Source organism: Panulirus ornatus, chromosome 34 (genome assembly GCF_036320965.1).
Source record: "Panulirus ornatus isolate Po-2019 chromosome 34, ASM3632096v1, whole genome shotgun sequence".
Classification (NCBI taxonomy): domain Eukaryota; kingdom Metazoa; phylum Arthropoda; class Malacostraca; order Decapoda; family Palinuridae; genus Panulirus; species Panulirus ornatus.
Genome location: NC_092257.1, coordinates 9085590 through 9098571, shown reverse-complemented (window position 1 = coordinate 9098571; position 12982 = coordinate 9085590). Strand labels below are relative to the sequence as shown.

Below are 12982 nucleotides of genomic sequence, written 5' to 3'. Positions count from 1 at the left end.
CAGATGTAGGTCTATCTTTAGAACCATCCAATTTACTGCATGAAGCTAACTGTTTTGTTTGATTCTATTCAACTAACCTCATGAAATGTGAACACAAAATGATTAATCATTTGTGTAGTAAGCAATCTTTTTGGTAATTTTCCTTCCTGTACCATACAGTTTATGCTATCTGAAGTCAAATGATCAAATGAGGTCACAAATATTCATCTTTGTGGTTCTCAGTTTGATAAAAAGATTGTATACATGGAAAGTTACAGGTCTGATGGAAGGGAAACTAACATGGTGATAAACTGGATATATCATTATGCTATGAAGAATGTAAGAATCTGTAAAAAGATATCTAAGGATAGGTATGTCTGTATGTGGGTTTATTTTGCAAAATCAACACGTTCTGAAATCAATTCAGTACCATACAAAACTGGAAATCCCAATATTCCTCAAAAATGAATTCAAAACTTTTACAAAATATCAACTAATAATAATCCATTCTTACCTGTAGCCTTTTTTATTTTTCTTCTTCATGGATGAAAACAGACTCAGGCCACCACATTCCACCAAATGGGCATGGAAAAGATTCACATCTTCAAACTGTGCACGACAACTTGTACATGTCTTCTGATCCTTTCTTTCTAACTCAGAATCACCTGCATCTGAGTTCCCCCTGCTTGGCCCAGTTTGCATTTCCATTGTGGGAGTGCTGGGTAGTAATGATCTGTGTGGTCGGCTTGTTGGAGGCTGATACTGTCTGCAAAAGCTATGTGGTATCACACCTTGTCCCTGAATCATGGTATGTGCACACCACACAGATGGATGCATTTCCCACTTATGATCCATTATATCAGCTAAATTCAAATAGCCTGCACCACAAGAGCAACATATGTATGTGTGCTCTTTCGACCATTCTCCCTCAATTACAACATTTGTTCCTATTTGTTCTGCTTTTTCATTTTTCTCCTGACTGCTCTTTCCTGGCTGCATACCTGACCTAGTACGGGTCAGGTGGGGTAACTCCAAATGTTCCATTTCCCCCTTGGTTTCTTCTTCTGATTTTCCTTTCAACACTTTCAACTGATTTTGCTTGCCTGGTGAATCCTGAGCTTCTTTCTTTGGAACTCCTCTTGATCTTGAAGAAGAAATGCCAAGAACATCAAAAAGATCATCTTCCCTTTTAGCTCGAGGACTACTGCCATGCCCTCTCCGTCCTTTTCTGATGACTTTCTTTTGAAGTTCAATTTGTACGGACAAACTTAAATTTTTTAAGATTTCATCATTATCATCACCAAGGGATAATTTGATCGTTTTCTTGCCTTTCATATATTTAGTTATGTCCTTTCCTGGATCAATCTTTGCCTCATCAGGTACTAATGCTTCTTCCATAACATTTTTCAGGGGAAGTTTCAGATAACTGCGGTCAAGATTTGTGTCAAACACTTTAGAACAAGTGCTTAGACGGAAATCTTTACCATCCAGAAAATTCAGGCAATTATCGTATATATTCCAAGATAAGCCAAAATTTCCTCCAGAAGAACGGGTCACAATGCATGTATTGTGCGAAGTACAGTCTTCTTTCATAAAGGAAGCTTCCTCCTCATCCTTGTGAAAATTTGTATGAGAAATTAAGCTATCCTGTGGCACTTCCACTTTACATATCTTGCAGACATTCTGCACATAATGCATAGCCTGCAGGTGATAACAGAACCCTTTCTCACAAGCAAAATAAAAATTACATTTATAACAGTGAAAACTGCTGTTGTGGATCAATGTTTTCCATTTATGGAACGGATACGAATACTCCTTCTTATTACACTCACATGAAATATCTCCCATCTTTACTTGATACACATCTTCATGAGTATTCAAGTGAAATCTCACAGCATTAATATCTCGTGAGGCAAAACTGCAAGATCGACACACATAAGCATTATTTTCAAAACAAGGATCCACAGGTTCAGGTATTTCCGTTACATCTTTAACTCTTCTGAGCATATGGTACTGGTATTCTTCACATGTTTTTGCCGGTACAAATGTGTTGCATATATGATGTTCAATAAGGTGTTTCTGTAAAGGTACATTCAGCCGCTCAAAACAAATAGGACACTGTGCACGTAAAATTTCAAGTTCCACATTTTCATCCTCCCCCTCAATATTCCTATAATCCAAAATTTTACTTTCTATTTCTCTTGCTTGACCATCAACATTACTAACAAACAGTACATGATTCACTGCACCTGCTTGGGCTCCTGCACTACTGTCTGTTGTAATAGGTGAGGCTCCAGCCATAGTTGGCATAATCCCAGTTGTGGTATCGTCCACCTCCATGTTACTCAGTGAGTCCTCAAGTGTCTGGTGCACCTCTTCCTTAATCAGTGCTAATTGCAACATTGAATCATCATCATCATCACTAACATCAAAAGTTTCATTTAATGATGTAGTATCCTGATCTGTATTATCATTTGCATGTGATTCAGATACCTGTAATCTCTCTGGGATTTTCTCGTTATCTGTATCATTGCATTTGGTGATGCCATCTTTCATTACAGACAAGTCTCTAAAGTTATTTTCAGTTAAACAGACAGGATTACCTGTTCTTTCTACTGCTGAACAACAATTAGGCTCACTCTGTACAGCCTTTTGATTCAAATCATACCCCTGCATGTAAAGTGGATGAACCAGCTTTTGGGTTCTTTCTTCATTTCCTGTCTGCTTCTCAGATACTGCAAACTGTCCTTTATCATGTTCAAAACATATGGCAGTTCCAGTACTTCCTTTTACATCACAATCATGTGTACTAACTGAGGAAGTGGCACTTCCTGTTGTCATTTTGCAATCTGTTGCAAAGTCAGATGGTGGATGGTTGACCACAGTAGTCGCTTCAGTGCATGGCTTAGTAAATTTAGCTGTGGCTTCACTGTTGGCTTCAATTACTTGATGGATGACCTCTGTTGTGGCTTCAACAGGAGAGTGGTTGACTTTGAGTGTGGGTTCAATTGACTGGTGACAAACTTCATGAGTACCTTCATTGGATGAAGGTTTGACTTTAACAGAAGCTTCATCTAGATGGGTGAATTTAGGAGACTCTTCAACTGGTGGGTTACTCATCTCAGGTGTGTTTTCAGCTGCAGGGTGACTGGATCCTTCGGTAGCTTCAACTGGTAGATGGCTGCCTGCAATAGCAGCTATATCAGGTGAATGGCTAACTTTAGAAACTGGTGGTTGACTGACTTCACTAACAACTGGAAGTAATGTACTACTGACTTTATTAGTGACCTCACCAGAAAGATGGCTGTCTTCTGTGACAGGAGGGTAGCTATCTTTAGTAATGGGACCTGATGGATGGCTGACTTTAGTATTCCCATCATATGTCAAGTGGATACCCTCAGTATGAGCTTGAACTGGTGGGTAACTGGTTTCACTTGTGACTTCAACAGAATGATGGATGACATTAATATTGGCTTTACTAGGCATGTAGCTGACATCATTCTTAACTTCTGGTGGGTGAATGGTTCTGTTTGTGGATTCAACCACAAAATTAATGACTTCAGTACCATCCTGAGCCAACTGACAGCTGAATTCAGCATCGGGTTCAGTAGACGGATGACTACTTTCAACAGTGGTTTCAAGTGGTGAGTGGGTGACTTCCGTCTGGGTTTCAATTGGAGGATCGCTTACTTCAGAAGTAGGTTCAACCAATGGATTGTCATCTGCAGCATCCTCAAGTGAGGAGTGGTCAATCTCAGAAGTTACTTCAGTTGGTGAATGGATAGTCCCAGAAGAAGAATCAGCCAATGGATAGCTAACCTCAGGAGTGTATCCAGGTAACAGATGGCTAACATCAGTAGAGTACTCAGCTGAGGGATGACTAATTTCAGTGGTAGCTTCAAATACTGGATGCTGAACTTCACTGGTAGATTCCAGGGTTGAAAAGTTGACTTCAGCAGCACATTCATCTAATGAATTGCTAACATCATGAGTACACTCAGCTACTGAATGGCTAACTTCCAGTGTAGATTCCACCTGCATATGGTTGGACTTAGCAGACTCAACCTGCACATTAACTGCATTAACTATTGGAGCTGACTGATTTGGTGAATGGCTTATTTCATTAGAACCCTCTACTGTTAAATAACTGCCTTGACTGATTTCATGTGGTTGAAGAGCTTTTCCTGTAATCCACAATAATGTTTCAGTAGTATCTTTTGTGCTTTGGATTGGAGTTTCCCAATCATTGGTAGTGACTTGAAACTGTGGATAACTAACTTTCCCTGTGACATCATCAACTAGATGCCTGATTTCAGGTCTGACATCAGGCAAAGTATAACCTGTTTGCATAGAAGTACCAGCTGTGACATCAAAATGGGGATGACTTCCTTCAGAAACAACACCTGAAGGTGAATGCAGGAGTTCATGAGCACGATTAGTCAAAGGAAAGCTGCTTTCTGGAATGATACCAGGTAGATGTTCAACTTCACATGTAATATTAGCTAATGGATTTATGACTTCATTTATGGGAGTCTGTCCCTGACTGACTTCTGCAGCAATAGTAGGTGGGTGGCTAACTTCTGAGGTGTCTGCTGATAGCTGGCTAACTTCTGCAGCAGTAGGTGGTTGATGGCTGACTTCAGTAATGGGTAATAGGTGACTGACTTCAGTAGCCTCAGTTGATGGATGGCTGACTTCAGCAGGTGCAGATGTCATGTGACTGATCTCAGTGGCTTTAGCTGGAGGGTGACTGACTATAGCAGCTGGAGCAGACAGATGCCAGATTTCAGTGGTAACACCTAACATTTGGCTGCCTTCAAGGGTAGCAGCTGGTAAAAGGGCAACATCAGAGGTAGTGCTTGGCAGGTAACTAACTTCAGTAGTAACAGCTGGTAGGTGGCAAACTTCAGTGGCTTCAGCTGGTGAAAAGTTGACTTGAGTAGATGGAAGGCAACTGACTTCAGCAGACACAGTGGGTGGCTGGACAATTTCAGTGATATCTACTGGTGAATGGGTAACATCTGTGACCTCTTCTGTAGCATGATTAACCGAAAACTGATTACTGAATTCAATCTGTTGGCTAGAAACTTCAGCAGTGCCTCTTAGATGGTCAAATTCAGGCACTGCAACAGACTGGTGATTGGTTTCAGGAGCAGCTTCTGTCCTGTAGCTACTTTCAAGAGTACCAGTTGAGTCACACCTGACCTCTGCATCAGCAGCATCTGCTTGATGAGAGACTTCAGTTACCTCAGCTACCTCAGCTGGTGGCTGACCAACTTCAGAAACAGCAGCAGTATGTGGACTGGAGAGTTCAGTTACAGCGGTCTGGTCACTACTCTCCTCAGAAGAACGTCTTTGGTGAAAGACTTCAGTAACAGCAGACTGTGACGGTTTTACTTCAGAAACAGAGGCCACAGAACAAGTGACTTCAGCACAAACAGTTACTGGGAAGCTCACTTCACTAGTAGCAGCTGCAGGATGGCTGTTTTCAACAGGATTTATCAGGTGGCTTTCCTCAGTAGGTACAGCTTGTAGATTTGTGACTCCGGGAGTGTAAGAGGGTAAATCACTTATTTCAACATCAGTAGCTGGTGAGCGATGGACTTCATCTGCATCAGCTTGTGGGGGGGTAATATGAAACACTTCACCTGGTGGGTAACTGACTTTAGCAGCAGTAAGCAGTGAGTGGCTTACTTCATTTGTTAGTGGGGGGCTGATACAAAAGACTTCAGCTGGTGGATAACTGACTTCAACAGGGGCAGTAACCAGTGAGTAGCTGACTTCTGTAGTAACAGCCTGTAGGTGATTAATGTCAGCAGCTGTAACCTGTGGGTGGCTGACAACAGCAACAGTAGTTGGCGAATAGTTGACTTCAGCAGCAACAGCTTGTAGGTGACTGACCTCAGTTGCAGTAACTTGTGGGTGGCTGACAACAGCAACAGTAGTTGGTGAATAACTGACTTCAGTGGCAACAGCCTGTAATTGACTGACTTCGGATGCAGTAATTTCTGGGTGGCTGACAACTGCAACAGCAGTTGGCGAGTAGCTGACTTCAGTAACTTTAGCTGGTACCTGGTTGTCTTCAGTTATGTACGTCATTGGGTTAATGACATCTGCAGAAGTCAGTGGATGTACAACTTCAGTGACCTCAACTGGTGTATGCATGTGGGTATCAAAGGCAACTGTGGACTGCTTACCCGTAATAGCAATAGAAGTACGGTGGCAAACTTCAGCAGAAGAATCTGTTGAATGGCTACTTTCTGTTATCACAGCGGGCTGGTGGTTGACTTCAGCATTTGCAGTCATTATGTGACAAACTTCTGCTGTAGCATCTGGTTGATGGCTAACCTCTGTCACCTCAAATGGTTGGTGGATGACATCAGTATTGTCAGTGGTTGCTTGACGACAAATTTCTGGAGAAACATTTGGTTGGTGGTTAATTTCTGAAATCTCAGGTGGATAATGGCAGAGATTTTTATCAGTAGTTGTTAAGTGACAAACTTCTGTAGAAATACTTGGCTGGTGGCTAACTTCAGTAGCATCCTGAATTGGCAAAAGCATGTCATTTGTAGTACCAGTATAAAGGGCATAGTTCTCTGGAGCAATAACAACAGATACTTGGTGGCTAGTCTCCTGAATAACCTCAGCTGGCTGGTAGTTATCTTCAGCAGCCTCAAGTGGTGGACGGATATCCTTAGGTGCCACCTTAACAATGCTAGCATGGGATAATTCAGCTTCATCTACAGTGTGGGATTTCTTGTCTTTTAAAGTGTCCTGAATCATTACATTAGAGACTAAAGGGTTAACATTATGTGAAGGATGAGTGCTGTCACTAGCTGCTCCATCTAAAGGGGAACAAGTTTTCTTTGGACGACTTAATTCTGAGGCATCTTCCAATGAGGCAGGAGCATCAGGACAGGTGGACTCTTCATAAGGAGCGGGACTGTTCGAGGTAGTAAAAATCTGAGAATGAGGCCCACTAGTACTCCATTCTACTTCAGAGGGACTCTGAAAACTAGCTTGGTCTATGGAATCATGTTTGGTCAAGAGCGCTACAGTGGGAAAAGGATTAGCAGCAACAACTGAATTCTCTGTAGTACTTGATTCAGGTAAGGAACTTTTCTCATCAAAGATAGGCACTTCAGAAGATACTGAATCTGTCACAGACTCAGTACTATAGTTGGGCAATGTTGCACAAGTTTCACTGGTTGAGGTACCACATTTCAAGTTTAGCTCTGTTGAGGAGCAACTCTGGTCAGTGGGATCTCCTGATGATTTACTATTTTCAGTTAAATCTGACAATGAACCATCATCTATGGTAGTGTTAACTTGTAACAGACTTTCATCACTACTATCTAGTTCCTCTGATGACTTGATTTTGTCATTCAAAACATCTGATGAACAGATTTAACCTTGTCAAGCATTAGCACAGAATGAGTTTTGTCATTAAACTCATTAGAAATATCTCTGAAAGCTACCAGTGATCCTCCTCTTTGATCATGCTCATCTGTGCTGCCAATTGCAAAACTAGACTCTCTCTTTGGAGATTCAGATGCTGAAAGCTCTTTAGTACCTATCTCTAGAAATGATAAATTTGCATCAATTTCAGGTGAATGGTTTGTCTTTTTCTTCAGTGATGCCTCTAATGCAGGGTTATTCTTTGCCTGATCTTGAGAAACATTATCTTTAACCGCATACTCCATGGAAACAGAGCTGTGAACTGTGGTATGTTCTAAGGAAGACTTTTCTGGAAAACCAACAGGTACAATGCCAGTCTCTTTTGCTGAGCGAACATCTTCAGAAGTTTTATCCAGTGACAACTCTGAAGAAACAATCATCTCTTTAGCATCCACTTTTTCACAAGACTGATATGAAACCCTTTCAGCTACAGATCCTAATAATATATGATCTTTTACCACAGTCAAATCAGAAGTGTCAGTGGTAAGGTGTGGTTCATCTGATTGTGTATGCAAATGGGTATCTAAATCATCACTAAAATTTGCAACTGATTCATTCAGTTTTAAACAGTGCTTCATTAAAGTTTCTTCATGTATGTGGACAACATTACTGCTTCCTGGTACACATATGTCTTTTAATGAATTCATATCAGGCATTAATGATAAATGGTTGCTTTCATTACGAGACAATGGTTCCTTGCAGCTAACATTTAAGGTGTGCTGTGGTAATGAATTATCCTCTCCAACTGCTGAATTATCAGAAGGATGGATTTCAAGATGACTGGTGTTTCTTTTACAAGGGCCATCATCTGTTACATGTTCAACTGATTGTTCACTTCTGGATGGATTATCCAGTGTGATTGCACTGGGTATTTTGAGAAGCAGACCTGCTGCATTCTCCTCACTCTCAATCTGTGATGTATTGCAGTTTTGGGTTTGACTAGAAATGGTTTGAGATCCTGAGATATGGTTTTGGCATAAATTATTACCTGTATTCAACATACTACTACATACAACTGTGCCTAAATCTTCTATAGGTACTTGTGTGTGTGAGCTAAAGGTTACATGTGTATCTGGTGATAAAGCTGAGTTAGATGAAGATTGGCTAATGGTGGTAACAGCACATAAACCAGGAACCAAGCTTAAAGGACTACTAAATTCTTTGTGACTATCAAACGTAGCCAATTTATCTATGTGTCGGTCTGGTTCTAATGGATGAGCCACTTGGGGTTGATTTTCAGACCCCTGTGTATTACTAACTGATCCATCTGGTTTAATGCCAGATGGTAATTCACAAATACTTTTTGCTGGTAAAAGGCTTTCAAAAGATAGATCCTTCACAGGTTGTGGTGAAAATGATAATGGTGGAATATTTAGGCCTAAATCTGTCTGTTTCTGAATATAAGCACATCCTACTTTAGGCTGAGCTATATCACTGCTAACATGTTTACTGGGTTCACTCTTCTCTGAAATGCCAACTTGAAAAGCAGTTATTTCTTTACCAATATCACTAAGAAAAACTTCTTTGTAATTTTCTGAATGTACATCACTCTGAAGTCTGCTACAATTTCCTAATTCTAATGGATGTAGACTGCTGTCCTTCAAGCACTCTCTTTGTAATTTATCACAAATGCTGTCTATTTTCTCACTTAATTTCTCTTTTGGTAATAGAGAATGGAAACCATCCATTGAATTAGAATTACTTGCCAAAGGGGAAGTAGGGAGGCTTTCATCTGACACATCAGACAATATTGCAGCCACTGCATCAGAAATTCTTACCATAAGCGTTCCACGTGAGGCATCTGAAGGAGTGTCTGAGAACATGGGAGTATCTGAGTTGCTCTGAAAACCTGAGACTGAAGAAAGGCCAGAAGATAAGGAGGGAGCACACAGCAGTGAGTTCTCATCATCTGAGATTGGTTCCAAATATTGCACACTTTCACAATCTGTGTTAACCAAAGAGGCAGGAACAATGGCTTCATCTTCTTCTTTGGATACACATATTTCCTGAACACTATCACTAGATATTACTGTGCCACTGTCACTACATAAATTATCACTTCCACAATCATCACTCCTACTTTCAATAGGTCTCACAAATTCCTTCACTGCATCACTGCTATTGGTTGTTCTTGGGTCTCTTTCAGCAGGCCCACTACTTTTTTCAGAACCAACCCCTTTCTCAAATAATACTTCAATATCACTCTCACAGTCTCTTGATTCTACGCTTGCATTCTCAAGGAGTTCTACACTATTACATCGAACATTTTCAGGCTCCACAGTTAGATCTATGACACTATCATCACTTGTCACTTTAGCTGCTGTTTGTACTGGAATTTCCATGCACATTTCCTTAAATTGTTTCAATTTTGAGACTACCTCACACTGGACATTTTGTACGTCCAAACCACACGGATGGTCACTTTTACTTTGCAAATCCTCTGATATGCACTGCCCCTGACTACTGTGTTGATTGAGCACATTTTCAGTTTGACCATCTCTAGATGTTCCTGCACTAGTACCTAAGCTGCCTACGCTCCCTTCCGTCCTGACTACATTATGATCCTTGTCAATAAATCTAGTTTCTTCATGCTTTTTCTGCAAATCACCACTCAGTGAAGATACAGTATCTGCACCAACAGCCTCTGAATTTGAACACTTTGTGATATGTGATTCAGAGATGTTACTTGCACTATCTGTTACATTTTTCTTTAATCTATTAACATTTGGAAGTATTACTGGCACATTCTCATTCAAAATAGTTCGACTTTTATCAATTTCCTTCAGCAGGTTAGTTACAGTGCTTTCAGAAGTTCTCTCAGGCAAACCTAAGGAGGAGCCTTCATCACAGCAAATGTCACCTGAATCACTTTTACTGTTTACGTCCTTAATGGAAGAATCCTTACTCAGATGAGCATCGTAAATTGTGGCAGTGTTATTATTATCACATATATTGGGGAGACTTTGTCCACTCTGATATGAAGATTTCACAACAGAATTATTTTCAGTTGATAAACAGGAAAAATCTTTATGCAAACAGTCCGGAGATTTCTCAGGTATCACTCTATGATTCACAATACTTTGTGTAGAAAAATTCTGCAATACATTAACACCACTCCAGTTAGCCTCAGTGCGGTTATGAAGCTCTGCTACCATTTCCTCTAGGGACTTTCTTTTCCTGCCTCTTGGACGTTTAGAACTTTTAGGTGTGGCAAAGGCTTCACATGATGAAAAAGTTCCTGAACCAAACCTACTATGAGCTGCCTTAGGACTGAACACTGAGCTCCCCACAAAGGGAAAGCATGATGCATCACCAGAGGTCATGCTCTCTGTTGAAGCACCAGGTTTCCCTTCTTGGGAAGACGTAACAACAGTCAACTGTTCAAAACCTTTACCACAGACATTTGGCAGTGAGCAGGTAGGGCTGGCAAGATGAGAAGAGGCGCTAGCAACAGCTGCGTTTGAAGAATGCAAACACAACAAAGAACTACTACAATCTCTTGTAACTGCACCATGGGAAGTTGTGCATGATGCTGGTCCTTCATCTTCACCATCCTCACTTTGTGGAGGGGAAAGTATGTGGCGCGGAACACTGAGACCTTTGTTAGAAGTGTATTGGGATCCATACACCCCATTTGGTAACCCAGCATATGAGAGAAGGCCATTGAGGTGGTTGTTGGTTGGCCTTATGACATGATTGTGTTCATAAAGGTCTGGAGTGAGGCAGGAATGGCTCTCCCTAGAAGTAGTGGATGCCTTGGGGAACTGATTGCAGCTGTCAGGAGGCCTACAAGCAGGAACAGCACCAACTGCATCTCCAGAAGGCATGTTGCTCCCATCAGAAGGGAAGCACAGCCCACCTGGCTTCATCCTGTTCTTCACTGCATGCCTGGAATAACATTATTATAAAATTAAATGAAAAATTCATACCTAGATATATGTTGATGAGAAGCATACAACAAAGCAGTGTTTCTCAAGCTGTGGGGTACCATGAACTTTAAAGGGAGTGCAATTCAGGGAAATTTAAAACCTTTGGACAATGTACTTGAGTGTCTTTTCCCTCCAGGAAGGCAGATTTTATAAATCAATGAAAAAATAAACTGTGACATTCAACCTTTAACACTGATAAAGGATTACTTGAAAGATATAAAATGTATGAAAAAAGTGGAACTTCCTCAACTGGCCTTTGTGAGTCAGGACTGTGAATCTAAACAGAAGTGAATGAGAAGCATTCGATCATAACATCATTTATCATTTAATCAAACTACTATTGCTTGTAAAACTTTTAAAAAAGTTCAAACCATATTAATTCTTTCACTGTGCAAAGCTACTGTTTTGTGCATCCTCCTGTGAAAAAAATCCCTCACGAATATCTGTCATATATCATCTAAAAACTACCTAAAAGGTAGTATATTTTCCACTATATTGGTGAGTGAGTGTGTGTGTGTGTGTGTGTGTGTGTGTGTGTGTGTGTGTGTGTGTGTGTGTGTGTGTGTGTGTGGGAGGAAGGAGGGGTGCTGGACTAATGGGAGCAAGCCCTAAATGGCAGAATATATCCTCAGTAGCTATGCAAGTGTATAATGATTATGGCTTTCTCTGTGTGATTTCATTTTACAGACACCAAAACACATTACAGTTTAATAACAATCAGACCTCTTCTCCAATCCATGGTTCAACCATTCCTGTTCCAAAGCCATTCTGGCATGGAGTCAGGTATATCGGGCTTGGAAAAACTCTCCTTCCTCCAACTCCCATTCAGCATTTATCACTAACCATAATCATCGCACAAAAGTTATCCGTGACCGTAATCATTGCAAGTATATGTGAGGCAAAGCACTCCTTTCTTCAAAGGAAGTGTTTATATGAGCTTACATGAGAAAGACAGACAACAGGAAGCCTGATTGGCCCATGAATGGGTTGTCAAAAAAAGAAAAAAATAAGATATTTCTTATTTTATCTATTTTGCTTTGTCGCTGTCTCCCGCGTTTGCGAGGTAGCGCAAGGAAACAGACGAAAGAAATGGCCTAACCCACCCCCATACACAATGTATATACATATACGTCCACACACGCAAATATACATACCTATACATCTCAATGTACACATATATATACACACACAGACACATACATATATACCCATGCACACAATTCACACAGTCTGCCTTTATTCATTCCCATCGCCACCTCGCCACACATGGAATACCATCCCCCTCCCCCCTCACGTGTGCGAGGTAGCACTAGGAAAAGACAACAAAGGCCCCATTCGTTCACACTTAGTCTCTAGCTGTCATGCAATAATGCCCGAAACCACAGCTCCCTTTCCACATCCAGGCCCCACACAACTTTCCATACGACAAGGAAAAAATCTAATTCTGCTCAGTAGTTTTTTAAGCCATCACAGACTCCCCGCTGCTGCAAATAAGCCATCTTGTGTCCTTATTACCACTGTTGTTTATATGTTTATTTCTGGCATTTTCCTCAGAATTTGTAAAATATTTGTCTAAATGACTTTTGAAGATATTTATAGTTTTAGTATTCATTATA

The 12982-nt window shown here is 40.7% G+C and overlaps 1 protein-coding gene across 1 annotated transcript in view; it reads right to left on the bottom strand.

Moving 5' to 3' along the window:
* Positions 1 to 12982, bottom strand: part of LOC139759817 (uncharacterized) — a 112695-nt gene that overhangs the window by 57616 nt on the left and 42097 nt on the right. The window contains 2 exon segments of the mRNA XM_071682305.1: positions 494 to 7383; positions 7386 to 11325. Coding sequence (XP_071538406.1) covers positions 494 to 7383; positions 7386 to 11306 — 10811 coding nt within the window. The 5' untranslated portion in view covers positions 11307 to 11325.